This window comes from Coturnix japonica, chromosome 18, assembly GCF_054131305.1.
Source record: "Coturnix japonica strain WE chromosome 18, WE-NBRP24, whole genome shotgun sequence".
NCBI lineage: Eukaryota > Metazoa > Chordata > Aves > Galliformes > Phasianidae > Coturnix > Coturnix japonica.
Window position 1 is genome coordinate 11,603,136 of NC_140680.1, and position 25,095 is coordinate 11,628,230.

At 40.0% G+C, this 25,095-nt stretch overlaps 1 protein-coding gene across 14 annotated transcripts in view; it reads left to right on the forward strand.

The window, feature by feature from the left end:
• Window positions 1-25,095, forward strand: part of EBF1 (EBF transcription factor 1) — a 258,042-nt gene that overhangs the window by 194,015 nt on the left and 38,932 nt on the right. For all 14 annotated transcript variants that reach the window (XM_085519284.1, XM_085519285.1, XM_015876220.3 and 11 more), the window contains one exon: window positions 5,463-5,589. In XM_085519284.1, coding sequence (XP_085375410.1) covers window positions 5,463-5,589 — 127 coding nt within the window. The remainder of the gene's footprint in view (window positions 1-5,462; window positions 5,590-25,095) is intronic.

Consider the following 25,095-nt stretch of genomic DNA (forward strand, 5'->3'; position numbering starts at 1 on the left):
TAATTGCGGGTAGTTTGGGGGATGAGGTCTAAATTAAGTATCATTTTGCCACAGACTTTGCATAGGACCTTGGGCAAATCACATAATATGCTTAAAGTTCAATTCCCTTTCTCCAACATCGTAATAAGATTAGTCACCTTCTTCAGAGAGGTGCTGGGAAGATAATTATCATAAAGGTCCTATATTACTTATATTACTCTATTAAAATAAATAGATTTTATTATAGCAAAGCCCATGTAAGTACCTGAGATGCATGGATATTTAAAGTATAAATCCTACCACTATTGAGAAGCAAAGTTAAAAACCAAAAAAAAAAAACATTGTTCACTTTAAGGGTGTGTTTGTTGATGTCAAGCAGCATATGTTATAAATAATTTGAAGGGTAAATAATATATTTTTAATTTATTTTACATGTATTCAAGTTTTATAATTGAAATATTTATATGCTTGAAATGGAGTACACTGTTAAAAAAAGGAGGTTTAAAATGGTTTCTGAAACACGTATTTATTATTTAAACATATATTTTAGCTGTAAACACTCTAACATAATTACAACCTTTCTCAGCCAGGGAGAACTAAATAAAAACTTAATTTGTCACATTAATTTTGTGCAGAAATGCAGATACCCTAAGCCAGTGGGTTCAATTAATCCTTAACTTCCATATTACTTTATAAAAATGACTTTAAGAGCCCTTGATATTTTTAGAATACAGCAAAATGAGCCATCTGATGCCATTTTTTTCCAAGGGACTTTCAGAACTGGCAGAGAAACGGTATTGGTATATTGTGTTCACATGCTGCATCTGAACAGACAACTCCCAGCAAATAGTCTGTTTGCCAGATAGTCTCTGCCTTTCTCTTTGCCCAGTCCACAAACAAGAGGATTTGTTATTTAGTTTTTTACCCAGCGCTGCACATTGCTGCAAATATCCCAAATCTGAGCTGCTGATAAAATCCTCTGTTACTGGGGGACCGTAATTCCAAGAGTCGAGTTTCAGAGCAAGCACACATGATCGTGAAGACAAAATTAGTTTCTTATAAATATTCCACAATATTTGCTTAAAATGAGCTATTTCTTCAAACATTTTCCTGCCAAGAACATTCCTCCAGCTGCACAGAGTCAGCTGGAAACAACTTCTTTCTTTTATATTAAGAGAAGATGAAGCAGTGAACCATCAGCTCGTTTCCCTTTGTACAGCACAAAAACAGAGCTTCATTTTTTATTATTATTTTTTTATTATTTTTAAGCTGCTGAATCAAAATTCTGTGACAGTTTTTTTTTTGTTTTGTTTTGCTTCTCATGTTTATTATTGATTTTGGAAGTCTCTCTTTTTCAGTGCTTGTTTTGGAGGTCTGACTCATTTTTAAAGAACGAGTAGGCACCCTCATTCTGAAAGCCAAGGCTTATTAATCAGCCTCTGGGTGCCCAGCATGGAGGCACGCGATGCCACCGGTCACTATTGAAAATAGATACCTTAAGGGTCCCGTTCCTACTGAAAGCCATTCATTACCTTCAGTTTGTTGGATTTTTTTTTGGTCATTCCTGTCCTAATAGTCCTCTTCACACAGAGTCCAAGTTAAATTTATGACCGATTGTCACCATTTCCCCAACCACAAAGCAGAGCTGGAGCACGCAGAAGTAAACGAGTGACTCAGATTAATGACATCTCCTTATAAAATGTCACTTTTCAAAAAAAGAAAGTAACCTGGCACTCTGAAGAGTGTGAAATGATGCTGTATCACAGAAGAATGTCTAGAATATATTAGCAAACCACAGAAAGAGGCGTGTTGTACACAAACTAAATGTGTTTTAGATTTTGAACGACATGCACCTCTGTCCATTCTGTATACCTCTAACTCAGGTTTTAATCCAATCCACAGTGTGTCCCAATGGACAAGTTAGAGTTTATATGAAACATATAGTACGGATGCCAAGTACCAGACCAATTCACTTGAAAATCCCTTGGGAAGAGGGTACAGTTGATAGTTTTTTGTCCAACTCCAGTTCTCAATTTGCCAATTACTGGATTGGGAAAGGAAGTTGGATCTGGGATTCTGGTTGTTTGGTTCATCTCCAAATCACAAGTTAATGCTTTGCTCAGGATTTACATCTAAACACATGCTCAGAAATGTAGGTGATTCTTATTGACAGATTCCTATTTCATGCCTTGTCTGTTAATGCAATGTGTGTTTCCACCCGAGGTTAGAGTATCATAGTGCCCACACTGGGTGAGACGTGGAGGTTCATCTTCTCTATGTGTTGTGTTTGGCAGTGGGGCAATGGCAGATATTTCTGAAAGCAACAGGGTGACTATAATAATGTTTCTCAAGAAGTTCAACACTTTGGGTCTCAGAGCCCTCCGGAAGTGGCATCTTTTTGTTTAAGATGACATGACTGTAATAGCTTACCTCTTCCAGGTGCTTTGTGTGCAAATACTGGTCAGACTGTGCATTGAAAAAGGTATAGTCTGCGTAGGTGTGAGAGGAGAAAATGTGCTAGCAAAATATGGCAGGAGTTCCCCAGGTCACACCGCAGGTCAGCACTTCAACAGGAAAATATCCCATAATCTTAGAGTCATTGAAATCAGGGGAGGATTTGCTCTGGCTGTGCACCCAGATCCATGCAGCAGCCTTGAGTCCCAGTGACTGCAAAATGGATTCAGGGTGACACACAGATGGTCTTGGGGAAACAGAGTTCAAGACCAGAGGCAGATTCAGAGGACAGGTTTCTAAGTGTAGTGACATTTTTTTTGTCTCTTAAAGCCAATTGCTTGAGCCAGCGACAATATAGGCGAATACTGGAATGTAACCAAGTTAGCTAGTTCCTTCTGTGGGCATGAGAACCAAATGTTAACCCAGAATAAAGGTTCTTCTAGCTCAGCCCAGCATCCCTGATAGTGGTCAGTGGTAGATGGTAAGGAGAAAAAGCTAAAGGAAGAGGAAAATGTATTCTCCATATACATCTCCCAGGCTTCAGTTCCAGAGAATAGAGGAATAAAATATATACTGATTATCCTAAACCATAGGACTTCAGACATAATGTTCACCCTTTGGGAATGTGTGGGCGACAGTATTGTATATTTGTGGTTTTAAACACAGTTAAACTTATTTACTTCAGAGCACAAAGGAAAACCAAACTGTTTGTGGAGAACAAACCAGGAAACTTGCTTAACTCTCCCCAGCTCTCTGTAACAATGGACCATAAATAGGTCAGACGTTTCTTGGGAACCAGTGAAGATGAGTATTGGAAAATGCCACAAATTATGTTTAAAGAACATTAAAGTGGTGACAGACCAGTAAATGTTGGGAAATTCAAAGATACAACCAGAAGCTGCCCTTATAGCTCATGCCAGAATGGGGGCGAGAGGTGTGGAGGCACAGTAAGACAAGCACATTAACCTTCAGTATTAAAGTCCTTGGTTGTTTTTCCAACTGTTTTTCCCCTACAAATGTCATGAATCTTTTCTCATCTCTCCAGTCCACCCAGCTGAGTAGAACTATTGAGGGTGGGATTTATTTCAGCTGTGCTTGGCTTCCTATAGTTAAGCATATAAATTTGTTACCTTGGTTTGCTGGAGAAAGGTGGATACTAACAGGAAGCAGCTTGTGCTAACAGAGAGGTATCTAAAACCATGGAAATAAATTACTGTTCTGTTTCTGCTGATGATCGAGGGCACGTCTAGCATTAACCAAAGGTTTATGACTCTGGTAAGCTCAACTTTAAGGCAACTCAGTTTAAGTAAAAGGGATCCTTAGAACTGTTTGTTTTGACCAGTAAATAGAGTGAGTAATTTGGGGAAAAAAAGCCTGTTCCTTTCAAAAATAACTAAGTTCTAAAATCACAGTTTCAAAGATCTCTTTGGAGCTCTCAGACAAGGACATCAATTCTTTGTGATCATTTCTAAAATGACATGAGCTGGGGGCTGATCCTGTGGCTTATGTGGAACTGAATAACATTTGGAATATTTGATACTGGTAGTGTTGTTTTTAATCTTCAACTTGATCTAACCCTAATTTTCTTATTTTAAATATGGAGAAGTTCCTACTGTGAATGCCATTTCCTGCAGTAACACAGATGGCTTTCAGACAGACATTCCTCTCCTTCTCTGGCTTTTTGCTTGTTTGTTTCTTTTTTGTTTGTTTGTTTTGGGAGTTTTAGCTTTGTTGGCAATTTGTGATATAGGCTTGCAGCAACAGTCCTGTGCCCTAAACAAACACCTGCTTGGAAGCCTCATTTCTTTTTAATAGGATCTTACTGTGATTTTGAAATTCTTAATTCCTGGCAAAAAATGATTAAAATGATTATAATAACAATAGTATTAAATTTTATTCCCTAATCCAGGACATAAGTCAGTTGGCAGCACTAAGTTATTGTCTGCTTAGGGTACCTGTGGCTTAGATCATTGTCAAGGGTGGTTGTGGGCTTGGTTGGTTGTGTTTTAAGGTGTCCAAGGGTAGAGTGATGAATGTGTCAGAGCTGTACCTCGTTTGCTGGATACAGTCATGGCACTTTTTCTGTGTACCTCTTTTTTACTTTTCCTGTCTGAGGGGGCAGAATGAGTGAGGAAATAGCATTTCGGTGATGGGGAGAGCAATGGTTTTAATATGAATTTCAAGGGTTATGTGTTAGGTCCAGCCCATAATCCTAACTGAGTCCAAGATGAGAAGCACTGACCCATCCCATCCTTTTGTGTGGAGTACCAGGAGTGCTAGTCCTCTTATCTAGTTAATAAATAGTTTTTCTATTTATTACCTGCACATGGAGGAGACCTCTCAGAGGTGTGTCAGCCATTGCAGTGGGTGCAAACTGGAACTAATGGGTAAATAGTTATATTTGGTACACTTCTTTTGAGGGCTTTGATCAGTTGCAAGGAAACATCCGACATCCTTCAGAAACCCAACTTTGCATTTCTGCGGTAATCAGTTATGCCTCCAGAAAATGAATAGGGAAGAGTCTCTAATTAAAACTGCAGCACATGGTGCTTCTGCGGTGTGCAGATGTCAGCTGGGGATCAGTTTTAAAAGCCTGCCTGGGCTTGCACTGGGCAGCCAATCTCAGCTGAAGAGATGTCACATGCAGAACCATGCATCATTTATCAGTCAGATTTGCTGGACACTGCCATGACCCCAGAGTTCACCTGAGCAAATGTAAGCATCTTGCTGGTGTAAGCTAAAGCTGTTGCATTAAACCAGGGCTAATGCTTGTACTAGGAAGTGAGTGTTTGCCATGTATGAAAACAGAAATAATGTTGCTATGGCTGAGAAGGGAGAATGCTTGTAAATATTGTAGTCTCTGGCTTTTGTGTGGGTTACATTGTGATTGTATTCAAACATTGACAGGTTAATTACATGTTTCAAAGCTTGTTTACTGTGATCTCAGAGGAAAGTGTTATTAAAGAAGTGTTCAGCATCTAACAGTGCTTTTTCCCCCACCCCCCTCTTTTCTCAATGTTTTCCTCCAGCTGATTACTCCTCATGCCATCCGTGTACAGACGCCTCCCCGACATATCCCAGGGGTTGTAGAAGTCACATTGTCCTACAAGTCTAAGCAGTTTTGCAAGGGAACGCCTGGAAGATTCATTTACACAGGTAAGGAAACTTTAGTGTCAGGTATAATGTGGAGTAATAGGGTAGTCAATATATCATGCTCGCTAGGGCTTCAGCTTTCATCATTAAAAGCTGAACCATTGTGCTGAGCACGTCACTGAAGATATCAATATAAAGTTGAATTTCTGAAATGGAGGGTTGTAGAGATGAATTGGAGGGCATACCTGTGTGGGTTGTTTGCTTGTTGGTCCTTGCTGTAGGACATCTCTTTACCTGGGAGCTGTGAGTCAAACAACACATAGTATGATCACGAACCTGCTTTCCAAGAAATAGTCATGCTGAATATCTGCATCTCACGTTGTAGCAGGGCCTGGCAAGTGTTGAAAGCAGCAGCCTGTTTGCCTTCCCATTTCCTTATAACATACTTGTTTCTGCGGGGCGCCATGTGGCTTTCACTGCAGTCGATGCTTCAGACATAATGACTTGCTGTGTTTTGGGGTGGCATCCCATATTGAGACCCCTGAGTAGGATGCTCTGGCCTGAAGAGTTATTGACAAAACTGCTAAGACATTACAGGTAATGTCGATGTTAAATCACTCTCAGTAGTAATATAGATGGCATGGGAAATAGACAAGGTAGCAGGCTATCTTTTAAGGCAAACAAACAAACACTTGTATATTTGATTCCTTGGAAGCTATGCATGCTTTGAGAGTTAGCAACTTGGTCCAGGTTTGGATGTGCTTGTTTGACCCATGGTGCAGACAGGACTGCTGCTTCTGTAACTGTTTGCTTGAAGAACAATCCAGTGCAATTCATCACCTCATCCTTGACTGCACCTGAAACTTTAAGAATAATACGTGCATAAGTGTGGATCATTCTGAATTACACTGGGCACATACATTTATCCAGCTGTGAATGTACACACAGGGGCTCAAGGCAGAGGATGGACTTCTGTGCTCTCATTGATTAACAAAGTTCTCATTAGATTTCTTCAGCACAGTACAAGGTGAACAAAGGTGGCATATAAAGCTTTCTTATCTTCTTCCAAATACTCTCTCCTCTGTTTGGGATTTATGTGCTGGTTATTTTTTTGGTGTTTTTTTATTATTTTCCCTGGGTCTTAATGTTCCTGTGTTGCCTCGCTCTCTAAGCAGCAGACTTTGCTGTGCATTTATAGCGAGTAATATGATTTCAACGATCTGTGGGAAGTTCATACATTGAACAATAATGCATCATATCATAAAGTTACTTAGGGTTTGAATGTGCTGGAACAAAAGAAAAAGGAAAAGGGTGAGATTGCCAGCTGGTGCAAATTGGCTGCGTGCACCACATGAAAATGTCAGCTGGAGCTCTGGACAGTTTCACTGTGAATCCTTTCCCTTCCTGACTTCATTCAGTAAGCTGTGCTCTCCTTCTGCTTGTTGGTGAGCCACTGGACTGGCTGCAGTTTGGCCAGTGAAATGGAAAGTGTGGATGTGAAGTGAGAGACAGGGAGGAAACCTGACCCTTCACAACTTTGCCAAGAAATTTATGGGGACTTCTTTATGCAATTTAAATGGTGAAATGGCTCAGACCCATTTTGTTTTTCTTTTCAGATCACTGTTATGTAGCTTTTCTAGGAGAAAGAAGAAAGGCAGTTTAGCCTGCTTGCCTAAAAGCAGATAGTTGAATGTGGAAATAAATTGTCCCAGTAGAGAAAATATTTCCATATATGCCTTTTCAGGTTAGTGTTCGAAACACGTGATTTATCATTCAATAAACCAAAGTTATGGAATACTAAACAACAATGACAAAATCAAAGGTGATCCGATATATGGACATTTCTTATACTCATGCAGCTTTTATGGAGTGATGTTGGGTACGGAAATGCTGTTGGGACTGAAATAGAACCTCCCACAATTTGCATTTATTCAATCCTTCTACAGGCAGCCTGAACTGAAATGAAACTAAAATAAAAACAATTAACGCATCCTGACCTTCAGAAGTGCCTTCCAGCCCTTTAAACACAATGCAGGTTCAGTACACGCCTGCCGATTAGTTTTAGTTAATTGAAAATTATAGGATTGACCCAAGAGGAAAATTTTGTTTGCACTCCAATCACTTTTACAAATTAAGGAAAATTACCACAATTTTGTTTAGCTAAGGTTTCACACTGAGTTCACGAAATTAGCTCAGCCATCCCAACAAAGTCAGCACTTTGTTAGTGAGCACTAGAAAAAAACTAATAGTCTATGGTGTGTACAAACGAAGCATAGAAAAAGCTATGATGCTTTAGAGAACGAGGCCAAGTGTTTTTAATTAGGATTATTGGTTCATTGTAAGTTTTGAAGAACAATCAAAGTAGCAGATTAGCTGTTTCTTTTAAAGCTAGAATTTCTTACCATTCATTTTTCCCATGAGAACTTGTTTTAACTCCCACATAGCTCTATTTTTTTTCTTTTTTTTTTTTTTTTCCTTCTTCTTCTATTTTTTGTATTTTTATTTATTATTTATTTATTTTAAACAAGGCCTGCAGGAAATGGACCAATTGGAAGTTGGGATACAGTAACATTCCCCAGCATCACTCCAGCCGATGGGAGTTTTTCACAATGTTCTTCAGTGAACTCAGTGTTCTGGAACATATTACAAAACCACAGAGGCCAAATGTTTTCTCAGAGGAGTTTGGCCTCTGTTTTTGGCCGAAAACATTTCAGCATCACTTGCTGCTTATTTACCCTGCTATTAAGAGCAAGAAAAAGGGGAGAGGAGAAAAAGAAGGAAAAAGTAAAAGAGGAGAGTTTGTGAGAGAGTGAAAGAGACCTGGGGTTTGTGGGCGGTGCAGGAGTCGATCAAGCGTAGTTTCCTTTCTGGTGAGAATGTCCCTGCTCGTTAATGGACCTATTTTGTGGTCAGGTCTCATTTAGAAGAAATTATTTTTAATCAGTGTTCAACAAAATATCCCCTCAAGCCACCTGGCTGTAAACTGTTTTTTTCTTACTGTTAAGTACTTAAGTTCTCAGAAGAAAATACCCAGTGACCCATTAATTTTAGCCTTTTTTTCCCCCATTAACTGCAACTAACTTTAGTAACGTGATCTCTAAGTAGTCCATGTGCCATCTAAGAATCAAAGTCACGTATATACAGAGAAATCCTGGACTTTGTAATTATTTCTGGAAGAAATTTACCAGTGTCAGCTCTGTGCTTACAGGACTTCTCTATTTCCCATGTGCAAAGCAGTGTATCATCATGCACTTACAAAGCAGTTATTTCTTAAATTTTGAGCTTTGACATTCCAGAAAGAACATTATTAGAAATATAGAAACATGGATATGTTTTACTTCTAAGTTCACTTTGGAATTATATTGAAAAGTCATACTGCACCCGGAAGTATTTGAGCCAGTGGAGCACCACGCTGGTCGGTGTTTCCCTGGGGAATCCTTTACCTGTTAATCTCTTCAGGTACTGAAGAGCACCAAATGAATTCTGCTTCACGTCACAACTTAGGAATTAAATACCTGACACTAATTTATTTTAGGACTGGAAAAACTGAGATAAATAAAGAAGTGGATACGAAGTACATAGCTTTGTACTAACTTAAGAACATGGGATTAATTCAGATCCTTGTCAGGTGCTAACCCAAATACCATTTTTTTTATTTTTTATTATTATTATGCTGAAAATTGGTTATGTATTATTGGATATATATAACAGTGATGGGGAATGTAGGGTCAGCATCATAGACTATTATCAAACAAGGCTTGCTGAGCAGTGTGACCAACTGAGGTGTTGAGTGCTGATCCTTCAGAGCAGAATAGAGTAGTTCAGTTGGAAGGGACCTTCAAAGATCATCTAATCTGACTGCAGTAATTGTAATGAAGGTGGAGTAAGTCACAGTGGAACACTAGAGAGGCTGGTCATGTTTGCATTACACTTTTTGCCTATTGTGTGTAGGGGGGTGTAGAAATGCTGGCATTGTGAAGGCCAAGGGCTCTGTAGAATTTCTGGGAATCTGCCTCTTTCTCTGGCATGTCTCAAGGTTTCTGAGAGAACTTTCCACTCCCCATTTGCTACAAAGAAGAATTGGCCTCATGCGGGAAAAATTCCTGCTCCATCTGCATCTCACCCTTTACTTACTTCCAAAAGCAATTGAGTTTGTGTACAAACAGGAAGAGCCTTGTAGTTCATGGATGATTTGAGTAACATTTTCAAAAGCAGATTTTTTAGATGGATTTATGTTTTTTTGTGTTTTTTTTTTTCTCTTTAGATGGTTTAATTTACTCAAGTGTGGGGGTAGTTGTTAATGAAAATCATTCTTTTCATTTCTAAAGTCAAATATATCCAAGAGTTGGGTCCCTTATGGGTCCCTTTCAACTCCAGATATTCTGTAACTCAGTGGTTAAGGGTAAGCGACCAAAAACTACTCATTGCCATTTACAATTTCAGTCTGTGGCCACAGAAGCAGAGGTCTAAGTCATGTTCACAGATCTGCTCAGAATTGGAACCATTTATACCTTGATCTCTTATCCCTAAAGTTTCCAGTCCAGTAAGCTCCAGCGATTCCTTTGCAAAGAAAATTTTCTGCTTTCAGGAAGACACCAAGGTTCAAAAGATGCATAATCAATGAAGCAATCAGCTTTCAGAAAGGAGAGTTCTGGAGTTTGTGGATTGAAAAAAATAGTTGATAAGAGACAGACTGGCTGTCAAGAGATTCCCGGAGTCTCACTGGAGCCTTTCTAGTGGGTGGGCTTGACCCTTACACCAGCTAACCTTGGCCATAGCTCTATATCTGCTGTGTAAAAGCCTAGTGACAGTAATTCTCAGCATCAGAAATACACAAGTTCATTAGTTTTACAATGTCCCATTCACGTGTGTTTATTATTAAATCATGAGCACTTAAGTAGCAGATTACTATAAATGAGGAGAGAAGGCCACCATCAACAGAACAATAAAAATAAATAGAAAAGCCAGCATTTCTGTACTGTCTTGGATTTTACCCTGATATATTTCTGAAATTTTTCACCCTCAATGATATGATGACCATTAATTTGAACCGAAATATAGAACAAATCTTCTCTAGAAGAGTGGCCAGAAGCTAGGAAATGAATGCCATTTGTTTTTAATAGCAGTTTTAACTGCCCTTCACTGACAAATAGAAGAGAGGTGTGTTAGAATATAAAGTATTAGATATCTCAGAGCTGAATAGTCACAGAGTGCTGCAGGAGAACCAACACTCTCCCTGGGAACACAGGAGGCATTGAGTGGTGTGCAGAGCTCAGGGGTTGACCTGCCTTTGGGCTGAAGTAGTTGCATGATGCTCGTGGCTTTCTGCCACTATAAGGGTTTTCTTTAAGCACTGAAGATCTGGACCTTCCATGCACTCAAACCAGTGATCTGATCTCAGATGTTACCTGCCCTGGAAAGAGGAAGTTGCCATCAGGAAATCTTTAGCTGAGTTTAAGGTTGAACTCGGCCCTTTCTGAGTTCCAGTCCATTAACTTAGCTGCTCCGCTGAGCCTGTGCTGCCACCATGTTGGCCTGGACTCACTGTAAATAAACTAATAAATGCTTGCATTTGTTTTGGAGCAAGCTTTTCCAGGTGAAAAAACTTAATTTTTGTTATTTAGTGATGGAATTGTTGTAAAAGTTGCTGCAGGAGCAGCTTTTTAATGCTTGTTAGTATGTGTACGTTGAAGTGTGGACTGTTACCAGGGTAGAATATTAGGAATATTATTAGGAAGGGTTGTTGGTTTAGTTTTCAGAAATTGAGGAAAGGAAGCTGGGAGGAATCAGAATTGATTGCAGGGAAAAGAGTGTTATCAGACAGTGAGGAGGTGGCAAAGGTAGACTGGAAAATCCCTTTTGTATGCTAATAGGATCACAGAACCCGCATATCTTTGGTGTTTCTTAAACACTGGCAGCACCATAACACACTGCAAGAAACAATCACTAAAAGTGTGCAGTGTACCTGTAAGACAGCTGCAAAATGAAAGCAATTACAGCAACCGTCAGAATAAAGCTGGCTGTGAAGGAAACATATTATTTTGCATATTTTATGTATACACTTTCCAAGAAATATGACCTTTATTTTCTAGTTAGAGGGAAGCGCAATCAGAGTCTACGCAGCAAAGGGTAGCTGGATCATTAAAAAGAATATTTTCTCTGATATTAGAAGTCTAAATGGGCACTGGTCCTTATTCACAACCTTGGCTTTTTCTGTCTGCCCTGAGTTAATAAGTGATAAGGCCAAAAGAGAAATAAATCACGGAGGTCCCTGTCCAAAGAAAACATATTGACTACAGCCAAGCAAATAACAGCCCATAACCAATGGTCCCATTCATCATTCATGTAATAGGGATATAAAGTATTCCATACCTATGAAACCATAGAGTAGAAAAAAGCCTGATAAGCCCCCAATCTAAGCTATGTGATTTGATTATTAAAGGACATGAACTGTTTGTCACCTACCTTTAATCTTTAAGATGTGTTGCCATTTCTAAACTATAAATTCGTGGTAAAGGATTAGAAAGCTATTAACGATAAAGGTATAAACTAGAGTTTATAAGGATTCCTGCAATTGTCATGCAACCCTCTAGACCCTTGGAACCTTAACCTATTGAATATGATATAATGTAGTTATCTGACCTTCAAAGCTAGTAAACTATTTTTTTGCTTTTCAAGTTCTAGACTTTCTCCATGATAAATTAGCCCTCTGTGTTCTCAAAAATAAGCCTTGTAAATTCTTTTCTTTATCCCCACCCCAAAATCTTTAAAAAATTTTCATGCCTTTCCTTCAAAACTCCCTTATTCCAGACTGAAATTAATAGTCTTTATTATTATTATTATTATTATTCTCCTTTTAGCTCATGCCAATTGATAAGATATTATTCCCCAATAAAACAGGGAGGTGAGATGAATTTCTAAAAAGCTTGAATTGTGTTCTCTAGCTACACAGGAGCTTCACTGTCTTGTTTTGTAATGCATGGGTATTCTGATCAGATGAATGCTACAGCAGTGGGCAGTTCATAGTCACAGCCAGGGCTGCTCTCCTCACCTTAATGTGTTTTCATCCTGTGTCCTGGAGAGAGGAACAGGGCACTTTCCTGGTCTATAAACCTGCAAAACAGCCTCCTTAAGCTGTGCTTAATCCTTTGAGGTACTTGTTACTGGGGGCTCGTTTCCTAGGCATTTAGTCATTCCAGTGAATGTACAGCTGACTGACTTTGTGGTGTGGAACCCAGGGGCAGGACTCGGGCAGCCTCACTTGCTTTGAGCTTTGTATTAGCATCCCTACTTGGCCATGAACACTTACCTAGCCAGGTTAAAGCTTGCTGACAGCAGTGACTGCAGAGTAGATATGCCCCAGTACAGCCTGTGTCTACAGATTCTGGCTTTTTTTCTTAATATATAGATAAAAGGAAAATCTTGTACTTGCAGCCTTTCATCTTCACGGATGCAAGAGCAATTTATTGCATGGAAAGCAAAGTTCTTTGTACTTTTCTGCTATCTTGCAAGAATTCACGCTTCTGTTTCTTATAAAGACATCAAGTGCATAAGTGAGGTGGTCGGCTGTGGGGCCTGGGTATGGATGCTGCAAACAGTTTTGTCCCAGTATGGCTTAATGCTGGCGGTCTCAGCCCTGCTGGATGCGCTGCAGAGTTGCCTCCTGTGCTAACATGCCCTTTTTATTTTATTTAAATCAGCCCATTTTATTTAAATCAGCTTGACTGTTTCTGTGTGTAAGGCATTGCAGACAGCTGGGCATGCCCTTGTAGGCACTGCTATCTGGGAGGATGCTGTGTTGTTACTGCACTGCAGGAGCCAACTGGGGGGGAAGACAAAAGCAACACAGAAAGGAAAGGGAATTGTAACTGTGGTGTTTTAAATGATCTGAGACTTTTGGCAGTAGTCCATGTTTATTTCATGATAATGCTTGACTAATGCCTTACATAAAATAGAATTCTGTTAAGGATTTGGTCTGTGCAGGTGTTTCAGCAATATCGGCAAACTTCCCCTGGAGCCTTCTGGCAGAACTCTGTCAGCAGCCAGTTGCTGATGGTGGTAAGCAGGAGCATGGTGGGCTTAGTACTGTCCTTTCTACTGTATTTGTAAAAGATCTCTTCAATCCCTTCCCCCTTTAAAAAAAATATCTCAAGCCCCCATTGTCTAATGTACAAGGGCTGCTCTGAAAATAATGCCTCCTGTTTTACTATGTAAGAGAAATGCTGAATCATGGCCTGAAAATATTGCAGATATTGCAATAACGTGCCTGGACTGGGACAGTTACCATTGTAGAGCCTGCAGTCTTGCCTAGTTTACCCTAAGTGATTTGTGTGGCCATACCGATGGTTACTTCATCTTCTTTACTTTCCCTTCTCTCTCTTCCCTCCCAAGTGTTATTTCTCACCTATTTCCTGTTGTCGTAAATTTTGGTTGGCATTTTGCATTAAGAGTTGCAGGCTTGAACTGCTTTTGCTTAGCAGCAGGTGTCAGCATTGGTGGATAACAAGAGGAAACCACATTCCCAGCATAGAGAGGGTTAATTTAAAAAAAAAGTAGAGAGAAACCCCCGTAAAACCAACAAATAATAGTATTTCTTTTAGTCTTCATGGAACAAAAAATGCACATGGAAATTAAGATGTTGCAACAGTCATCAAGCAAAAATATGCATTGGTTGAAACAGAAACTGGCACAAAACTCTGTTTTAAATCAGTGAAAACTGCAGAGGAAAGCAATTATAAATTATATCCCATCCCTGGTTTTCTGTGGGGTGTAGAAGACTAAAACTGATCAATTAGAAGCATCTCCTTTGTATGCTTGGGCAGTTCTAGCAGTAAGCTTGGATTTGTAAGAATGAAAGACAAGATATTACTGCTGGAAGTAAGCAGGACTTCATATTGAAAGGTCACTTGTGCAAAGGGAATGTTATTTCTGAGAGGCAGATCTCTGACTGGTTTCACCACTCCAAAAAATAAAATAAAGAAAAATTCTCCCCAAAGTTTTTAAGCACTTTGAGCTACTGGAAATAACAGTTACATTGTTGTTCCTAAAAATAAGTCTTCAAGTAGCCCTCGTATTGAAAAACAGTAATATTTTCCCTGCCTGTTTCTAATTCTGCTGTGCTTTTGTTTCCCTTTAATATTGTATTGAAATGCGCCTGTCATTTATTTAAAAGGAAGAGAGTTCAGTTTGCCTGTTTGCTTTTAGTTGTATTTTCCCTCAGTGGTTCTGTCAGTTCGGGCTCTGTTACTGATAGAGGGGCTCTCAGGGCTGGGTACAAGTCTGGCAGGTCAGGAACTGAAACAAAAACCTGCACTAAATGTCTCTTGTTCTGGAATGAAGAATTCAGTTCAGTCCTCCCAAAGACGAGGCCAATAGGCATTTGGTTTGTTCTCTGAGTTCATCCTTGCATCACTCACACATTCTGTTGAAAAGACAAATGAATCTGATTCATAAGGGAAGGGATGGATATGACGCCCTCCCCTCTCCATTTTCCCCAGTCAGACTTCTTGTCACACGCTGGGTAGAGCTGGGAAATAAAGGTTATTTCTGAGGACTGAGAACATTCATTTGTTTTTCAGTAGTGAGTTTCCTCCAGTTTCCCCGTGGTGATTTCCTCCCTGTGAGTCTTTGCACATGTGTTAGCTGGGCTGGTGCGTTTGCAGCAAAACTCAGAGTGTTCTGTGGAAAGTGGAGTTTGTATTTGTCTTTGCCTGGAAAAAAAGAGATGTAAAACTTAATGACTGTTATTAGAAAGTGAAAATATTTGTGACTCAAACCCAGCTAACACACAGGTGAGGTAATGCCTGTCCAAACGTAGGCTATAAAATGCAGAATTGGAATTGGAGGTGTGTAACAATCTACTTTTTGTGCTCTGTTGCAAGGGAAACGTTAATCAGAAAAACATATTTGATCAATACTTTGAGTGAATTGGAGAATAATGTCTCTTTGGGCAGTTGCTGAGGGGGAATAGCTTTTTATGAATTATTTTTTCAGAGGGACGTGGTTTACTGGGCATGGTGCTGACAGGTTGATGGTTGGACTAAATGATAGTAGTGGACTTTTCCAACCTTCTGTGATTTTTCCCATTGGAGTATTGATGCTCACGTGCAAAGGAGATGCTGGACTTGCTCCTTGGGCTACCTGGGATGCTACGTGTAATTAGATGAAATGGATGTGAGCAGAAATCTGTACAATTTAAAGCAGAAAACCCCAGGATTTTTTTCTTTCTTCCCTTGAAACACTTTATTCGTGTGTTTTAAGACACTGAATGAAGATTACCTCCCACTGTTCTGTCTTGTAATTCTGCAGTAAATGTGAGCCTAGAAGTTGTAGCTGATACGTAGGGAGCAGCCAATATCTTATGCCGTGGCCAGGAGCAGGCAGGCAGACCACCTGCCTGAATTCCTCCAGCTTCAGTGGGAATCTGCATTATCCTTTTGTATTACATAATTGCAGTCCTTGGGATCGCCCCAAATTATCATTGCTTTCTGTGCAGCCCCTTAATACTTACCCTACGTGTTCTATGGGATAATGTACACTCTTTTACAATAACTGTGTAATTAACTCACTTTGCTGCTCCCCTCTCCAGGGAAACTCATGCTTCTATTAATGCTATTAGGAAGGTCCTATGCATAGAACAAAGAAAGTGGTGCAGCAGATGAGTTAACATGATTTGATTTGCAGATGCTTTAAACACTTAGCAGGAGACAGCTACGGAAGCTAATTAAATCACTCTAAGGTGCACAGGATTATCTGCTTTGTAAGAAACAATTTCAGTGAATTATGGTCGCCCTTTAGCTGAGGGGAAGTAAAAAGCATATTTGTTTGGAATTAAATTTCCCATGCCGTGTGCCCATCAGAATCCTCTTTCTGCCCTACTCCTAAAATAGGGTTCTTTTGTAGGGGATATTTTCTAGGAACTTGAATTTGGGTTTTGTAAGAGTGGAGCTGCTTCCAACTTTATTACAAGAATATTTTCCTACTCGGCTATTGATGAGGACCTGTCTTTAAGCAGTGTCTTGAGTAAAGAATTGTGTTGGTACATTCACTACCTCTCAGATACTGCGTCTTATTTAGTGTACCGGAATTCCCAGTTTAAAGTAATCACAAAATTTATGGAGAAACGGATAAAAAAGGTTGTAAAATATCGATTTGGGGAAAATAATAACACAACTCATCTATAATAAGAAGAAAAATGAAGCAATAATTCAGAGGTATTGAACGACTTGCTGCTGGAAGTATTGATCCGATGCTTTAGTGTGCAACATCGCACCTAACATTGCAATGGCAGAGCAGCACTGCATTCCCCTGCTTGTTATTTCACTATTGCCTTGTTACATGGGTCCTGCAGAGCCAGGATTGCTGGCAGGGAAAGAGAAGAGCCCTCAAAATAGCCACAAATCCGTAACATCTTTGTGTCTGCTGTAACAACATGCAGACATTGTCCCCACATGCTCATCTTGCATCATGGCAGTCCTGTGTTGTGGCTTTGCTGGTGTTTTTATGCCTGAGATCTCTGTGCTACCTTTTTGGATAGCACACGATCAGAAATAATGTGGCTGAAGAAACACGCTTTTCTTAAATATTGACTTTCAGGACCCATGTATAAACAATCCAAATGATATTGCAGTGGTTCCTTACTGTAGCAATAAGCAAACATTGAAGAAAGGTCAGCAAAGGTCGGTGGAATTGTAGAATGAACACTCCAATGTTTCCACAGCATTAAATTCCAACTGTACAGCATTGCCGTTCTGTTTATCTGCTGAGGTATTACACTAGATTGTATGGCATAAATAATTTAGCAGCAAGATTTTTAAAAGGAGGACTGATAAAATGCATCTATGAGGGAAAATAATAGAAGTTGTGCAAGGTAAAATAATAGTTTGCTCCTGGAACAGGGCAGTGCTTTAGCTCCTTTAAGGCAAACGTGCATCCTGTTCTGAAGAAGCAGCTGCGTGAGTGCCTACAGAATTACTACATCCCATCCCTGCAGTCATTATTGAGAAATATGAACTGCTCAGGTGAGTGAGCTCTGACCAGATCCTGCAAATTTCAGCACACACTGATCTGTTGAATTGGCACTAGGAAAGTTCTGCTGGGTGTGCAGGTATGTCCTCTTTCCCCCTTTAATCCGTATGGAGGTGGGGGAGTGAAATGGACACTTCTGACCCAGGAAAAGGGAGAAGAGAGGAAAAATGAAAGGAGGAAAATAATCTGTGGCTGATTCGGAGGCTGAAGAAAATTGCTTCCTGTAAGACCCTACAGTAAGAAAGACTGTTGTACCAAAGCAAGTACAGGTTATAATGGTCACAGCATCTCACCGCACACCAGGGCAGTGAGGGCAGAGGAGCGAGCTGCAGCCCTGGGAGGTTACAGTCTTTTCATTTGCATGCTTGCAGGCCTCTGCTGGCTCTGGAGGGAGAAAACATGCAATTGTTTTTATAACCTAAATAACATTTCTAGTCTAGAAACCCCAAGGGAAAAATCATTGTCAAGTTGGCAGGTTACGATGGCGTGATGATAAATGAGTGAGGTGTGTGTTGTGGCTCTGTGGGGACATGCAGGGTGAAGAAAACCCTCTTCTCTTAAGCTCTTTGCATCTACAGTCAGGAAGAGACAATTGCAATCTGTAGATGTGCCCTTGCTGAGCGCAGTCCTCTGGAAAGAGGTACAGCCATGCATTTCTACCCACTGAAATAACTGTTTTCTTGAGGGTCTTAATGATCGCAGCCATGGGACAGACAGAACTGTGTTATGGCTAACACAGGAAACGATTATGACACAGGGTGTCAATAGAGCAGTTACGGAGTTTCAGTGCTGCATACGCACTTTTGCTTTAGAAAACAGTTTGTGACTTTCACTGCTGTTGGCCAATTGGAGGTTTCTTATGAAAAAAAATTTCCTAGGGATTTGTGTAATAAGGTGTAAAGCAGCACAAAATTCATCACTGTTATTTGCTCAGATGGCTTTTATTTTATTTGCTGCTTCTTTTCACAAGTTCCACACATTGCCAACCTTTTCAATGTTTCATGGACTTATGGACCTATGAATTGTGATACCCATGTTCCTTACAATTAATCTCAGCTGCCTTAATGATCACAGATTCATTAAGGTTGGAAAAGACTGCTAAGATCACATGGTCCAAAAAGTTTAGTGGGCTTCCATTTTATTTTTATCTTGTTCTCCACCAATCCATCCCCATAGCCTTTCTGGCTGATGGTCTTGGTGGGACTCGGGTTGTCTCCTTACACATCCTGAGCTCAGCCACTCACTCCTGTCCTGGCAGCGCTGGCAGGATTCCCTCTGAATATTTGCTTTATGCTGCTGTTACCTGCTCCAGGGCATCTTCCTATCTGAAACCTCTGTTGGACCATTGTTGCAGAAGGAAAGCTGGGCAGGCTTTAATTTGATTTAGGATCTTAATGTATGCATTGTAATTATAAGTATGGATAAAGTAGGTAAAACCACATGCTAATTCGAGCCCCACATACCTCTTGGGCAAAATAAATATTGACTCCATCTTTTGTAGGCTTTGATTTTTCCTCTTGTTTTGTTAGTGCCTTCTAAGTGTTTATCCAGGTTTTTTTAATATGGTCTGAATCAGGATACAGCACTTTGACAATCCCTGGTACCTTCTGAGGGAGGAAGAGAGATATGTACACAGCATTTTCTTATTAGAAGATTTGCTGTAACACTTGTATGCAGCTTGATTTCTTTTAAGCTCTGGTTTGGTAAAACAGAAGGAAAAAGGCTAGAGCAACTGTATCACCTTGTTAAATTGATCAGAGTGTGTTTAGATAAAGAATTACACTGTGCTTTTCTCAGTGCATTATACAGTTGCCTTTTTTTTCCAGTCATCTTTTCTGCATTTTGTACATTGTTCTTCTGATAATGCTGAGAGACAAAGAATGAACTTGTGTCCGTAATTCACTCCAAAGACCATACCATCTCGTTCTGTTTTCTCGTTAAAAACAAATTGTGTGCAATTTGTTGGAAATTGAAACCACATTTTTTCACTTGGCTTTCCAAAATTAAAATTTATGAGGAAAAAGGAGCAATAGAGCAGTTACAATCTGGTCATCTATAATTATCTCTGTGGTTGAAGTAGTTCCACATTTAAGGAGACTGACACCCAAAGTTTATCATGCCTGTGCCATTATCAGCAATTTCACTTCTCTTTTATTATTTCAGGCTATGAGAACTACTGAACCTGATATTGTATTGTATCGGTGAAGAAAGAATTAGATGATGTATAAAAACAAGGTTTTATTCTGAGAAACATGCAGAAATGCTTATCTCCTTTATTTACTCATTTTAGGGTATCAGTCTTGCGATGGATTTAACAAATTGTGCTCCTTAGGCTGATCTAACAAAAGTCATTGTGAAAAAGTTTCTTTTTCCTCTAGATCTATTTCTATGTATGTGTTTCACATTATTCTTTTCCTTTTACTGTTGCATTTCCCCTCTGCTATATTGCTCACCCTCTGAGAACAATGGAAGTGAACCAGTCCAGCGCCAGAAATCTCGACTGCTCTAGTTCTAGAATGTTAGTGGCACTTGCTTTAGTTTTCTCATTTTGCCTTTTTTGTCTCTGAATTAAAATCAAGCCAAATGATGGATGCCCGTTACAATCAATTGTTTCAGACAAGCCACCAAAAGTATTGTAGGATTCATTTACATTTAATCAAATTACACTTTATTTGCAATTCAGGGAAATGAGAACTCTGCAGTAAATCAAATATTTCCTCTCCAAGGGCCCCATTCAGCAGAAAATATCCAGAGTCTTCCAAACTGGTGCCTCAATGTATATAGCAAAGCTTCCAGCGGGAGGAGAGCTTGTGCTAACAAACTGTCTATTGCTGTGGCTTTTCAGCATTTTTTCAAGGTTGTGGACACCTAAATGTTTTCCAGTAGAAATGCAGATCTGTGAGCAATGGATTGTTCAGTGAATTTCATCTTGTCAACAACAGACTTGTATCTCTCCTAGTTCTCGTTCACGGACCGCCAAGATACTCTAGCAGAAGCTCTGAGGCCCTGAGGTCTTGTACACAACTGATCTTTCCATTGCGGATCCTGTTATTTTAACATGAAATTAGCGATGGTCACCAAATGTCATATTTTCGAGGCTGTAACATGTCTCCAGAAGACTTCAAATGAGGAGTCTTAATACGTTTCAAAACTTCAGAGTAAATTCTAGCTGAAGGCACTCATGCAGTGTTGGGTGGATTCTCATCTTTACTCACTGGCTTCTTAAGGTGAAGTTAGAATGTGTGATTTGCTTTTGAATGGGAGGAAATCTTGACCCCTTTCCCACACAGTTTGCTACTGTTAAAGGCAACTCTTACCCTTGCTCATCACAGCACAGAGTAGTGATTGTTCATGTTGTTACTCAGCTAAAATGGAGAATTTCCAAGTAGGCATTTGTAACCCAATTTTACAACACCAGAGCTGCTTGTTCTTCAACTCTGACATGGTGAGACAGTGAAGGACTAACACAAGGGATGTGTGATGCCAAATAGTCTGGGAAGTGCTCTGATACTAAAGCAAAAATGTTTCTGGGGGGTTACTTCATTTATTTATTTGTTTGCTTGTTTATTTTAATGAATATTAGAATTGCATCTTTATTGCTGGGGTAATGTCTTGAAACTTAGAGGCACCACCACCATCATCATCTGATTGAAATACTGAGGTTTTAATGCTTAAAAAATATTCATCCCATTTGTAAAGTCTTCAATAATCCAGCAGGATTAAAGAACGTAAGTGATAATAATGTTTTGCATGCTTAGCAGTTAAATGTAATAAACGTTGAACTTGAGTACTTCTTCAAGAGCACTTGAAACTGAATTATCTGGTCAGAGACTTGTGCCAACCTTTGGTGGGTCACTGTCCATCATACATGATTAACTGAAGTAAGATGAACATTGCCTGTGGAATAGTATGATAGGCTACAGTCCAACAAACTTAAAAACCAAGTAGGATTAATCCCATCTCTCCCTCCCCACTCATTTCATCTCTGAATATCTGAATGTTGAAAAAGAACTTTTATCTACCTTTGTTCCAGTGGTGCAAGAGAGGATGTATTTGCTGTTCTCCTGTGTGTGTTTCAGTGCATGTTTTATTTCATACTTGTGACAAACTAACAAAACAGCAGGTTTTGAAGGGCTGTATGTCTGTCATGCTGCTGGTGTGGGCAGATTGCAGGAGGAAAGGGAAGGAAGGAGAATGACAGGTCTGGGTCATCTTGAATTGAGCAGCAGAATCCCGTGGGAATTTGTTGCCTCTTTTTTCTTGCTTATTCACTTTTATTTTGTGTGACAAAGTTTGGTAGAGAAATGTGATATTGTATTTTCCCTTTCTGTTTGGAGAAAGCATCTACTGGTTTGTAAGTCCACATTTAAGGGTACCGTTGCTGCGTCTTTCCCAGTTTTGGCTAGGATGTGTCTACTTCATCACTAATCTACCACTTGCTACAGGTCAAAGGACTGCTATATTTCTGAGCCTCTGTACACATGCATATAAAGCTTGTTCAGAACCTTGACTAGGATATGCAGTTAATGCACTTTTGGCCACACAACCACTTATATGTGGCTTCTGTTCAGGGCAGATTGTTAGATCTTCTTTAAGTGAAGGCAAGCATGTCAGTGTTTTAATTTGACATGGACAGCTACAACTTAGATTCATTTTGGATAAGTAATTTTGCCATTGAACAGGCATTGTGTACGCAATAAGAGACGAGACCTCAAAGGGTGGAAAGCTCAACAGCAACCAAATAAGCAGACTCCACTGGTGGGAGCCTCCTTTCTGGAGAGGCACCTCCATGGTCCCTACACACAACTATCCCTAGCATCTGTAAGGATAGGCACTGCCAGCCCAGTGATAAACAAGTCACTTTTGCGTTCAGTCCTGAAGTGTTTTATTCTGAATTTCTTGCCCATGTGAACCTGGTGTCTGATAGCTCTGTGTCTTCTTTGCACAGTAGCAAATTGCGTTCTGTGCCAAAATAGAGGCATACCTTCTAAGTGTCCAAAGCTGGGAGACTGCATTAGTGCATTGCTCTGCACAGACTAATTAGCTCTGGCAGCCAGGTGCTTAATTCTTTGCTCACTCAGGGCTTTAGTGAATTTGTCTACTTTAGTGCATTCTTGCATACTGCTGATGGACCCAGAAGTATATTTATATGTATTGCTTACTGCCTGGAAAGCTACAAATCAGTCACTGGTAATTATGCCACTTCTAGCAAGGTTAATGTTAAATTCTTCCTTTTAGACCAGCAATTTGCATGTTGCTAAATTAGATTTTAGCATTCAGATACTTCTTCTCATGTGACACTTGCAGCATCTTTGTTTTGATACTGTTTGTCTTGGTATTGGACTTTAAGGCGTATTTGTATGACACACATTGGTGTTAGTTTTAAAAAATGATGTCAGTTTTCATGAAATCCTCTTGAAGCAAATGGCTTCTATACAATAATCTGCTGTAGTTGGTTTAGGTTTTGTTTTGAAACAGGTATAGAAGTACTTTTCTTACACAAGGAAATGGACAATACCATGGCACTCTGAAGGAATTTTATTGATAACTTCAGAGCTGAAATCTGACTTCTCCTATAGGCTGCCAATGATCCAAAGAAAAGTAAGGCAGAAACAGGCATTAATGTGTGGTTTTAAACCTGTGTGGTCATTTCTGGCCACTGATGGTATCTTTACCTCTTCTACGTAAACTCAGCAGTGACCACCAAAGGTCAGCTCACACTCCTGTAATGAAACTTCATGCGTATGATAACAGTTTCAGCTGGGTTCCTCACTTGCCCACAGCCTCTTGCTTTATTATTTTTTTAATATACGAACTATTGGCTTTATAGGTGAACAGCTGCACCTGGGATATTTTAACTCACATTTTCGTCTTCAGTGTTTTACCAAGAGCATTCTAGGTGGTAAATTGTGATGTCAGGAGAGAGGTTGGCTGAGAAGAGAGTGAAATAGGCAATTATTTTTACTTCCTTTTCTCTTTTGCCTGTGAGGCTCCAGTTTCCAGATTAGCCATCTCTCTGTAGACGGGTTTGGAGTCTCCTAAACTAGTTTTTTGGGACAGATCTGCAGAATTTGTTGATTTCTCCGTAATTGACTCACAAGGTGATCTAGCGCTGACAATTTAGCATAGGTCTGCTCAGCCCCAGAGCTCTCATTTGGTCATGAGCCCCTGAAGCTTTGGCTCATTGCTGCCAGCACTGCCCCTCCTCTGCTGGAGCTCACATCCCCCCCGAGCGCAGTGGAGGAGCAGACTTGCCAGCCACGCTGCTGTGCAAATGGGACACTAATGGTTTGCGGATCTGTAGATGGTTAACTGATCTGTGCATTCAATTAAGATGAGTTTCTCAGTTAACAGGCACCCTGGGAAGAAATGAGTTGCTTTCATTTCTGGGATTATGAGCAGTTAATGAAGAAAACATATCAGAATTCTGGCTGTGTTGCATGAGATAACCCTAAAAATGCAGCACAGATTTTCAACTTAGTCGTTGAGCAAAACCCTTGCCAGGTGAGTGGGAGAAATCAATGTGTGCCTGGGTTTTCTTGCAGACAGGCTCACAGGGCTGAATGCAAAGTAGCATTGCATACAGGGTTGAATTTTACTTTATGCTTGTCTTGAGGTCTATCGCTTTGCTTGCGACTTGCCTATTTAAAATTATAATTCAAACCATAATTTAAATAATATTTACCATATTCATTTTGTCAGACTTAGAGTGTGAGCAGAACATCCGAGAAAGATGGATGTATCAGACTAGAGGCAGAGGCTGGGCTATCTGATGTGTGTATGCAAAATACAAGCTAAGACCCAACTGCTAAAAATGAGTGTATTTTCAGAAGAATTGACAAAACTGTGCTGTTTTACACCAACCGAAGATCTTGGACAAAGTGAATATGAGATGAGTTTGTGCTGAGCCTCGGTGACTAATATATTTAAGAGAAGCAAGGAAAATAGAAAGATTTTACACTTGGTATTCTATGGATCTCGCTGAAAAATTGAAAGGATGCTCATAGGAATGGTGCTTTATTTTAGGGATTTCCCTTTGTACTGAAGGTTTCCAGAAGGGTGTAGAAGTGTTAGCAAAAGCGGTGAATGACAGTACATCAGGGAGGAAAGTCAGGAAGGGTTGCTTTCACCTGGGGACATCAGCTGTCCATGCTGTTTGCCAGCGGGGACAATTTGTTTGGAATAACACTGTACAGCTGAACCTGCTGCTGCCAGAGCAAATAGCCTGTGTAGAAGGAATCCTACTAAATTTGCAGCCCTTATTTGCAGTCTGTGTTGTTCATTAAGGGGCTGAACTGGAGTTTTGGCACCTGTAAATGAGGAAGGAGGTCTGGGCTCTATGAAAAATATAGACCTGCTCTGAGAAAGGCCCCTGGAAAAGGGGAAGCATTATCAGGCATGAGTTTTTCCAAAGCCTGGAGGAGGGGGCAGACTGAGAAGCCTCTTGTTTGAGTTTAACCTCAGAAGATTGCTGCCAGGCAAAAAAAACCAAAGAAGCAGGGTGGGTTTGGTTCAGGCACTACACTGAGTACACTTACCCCT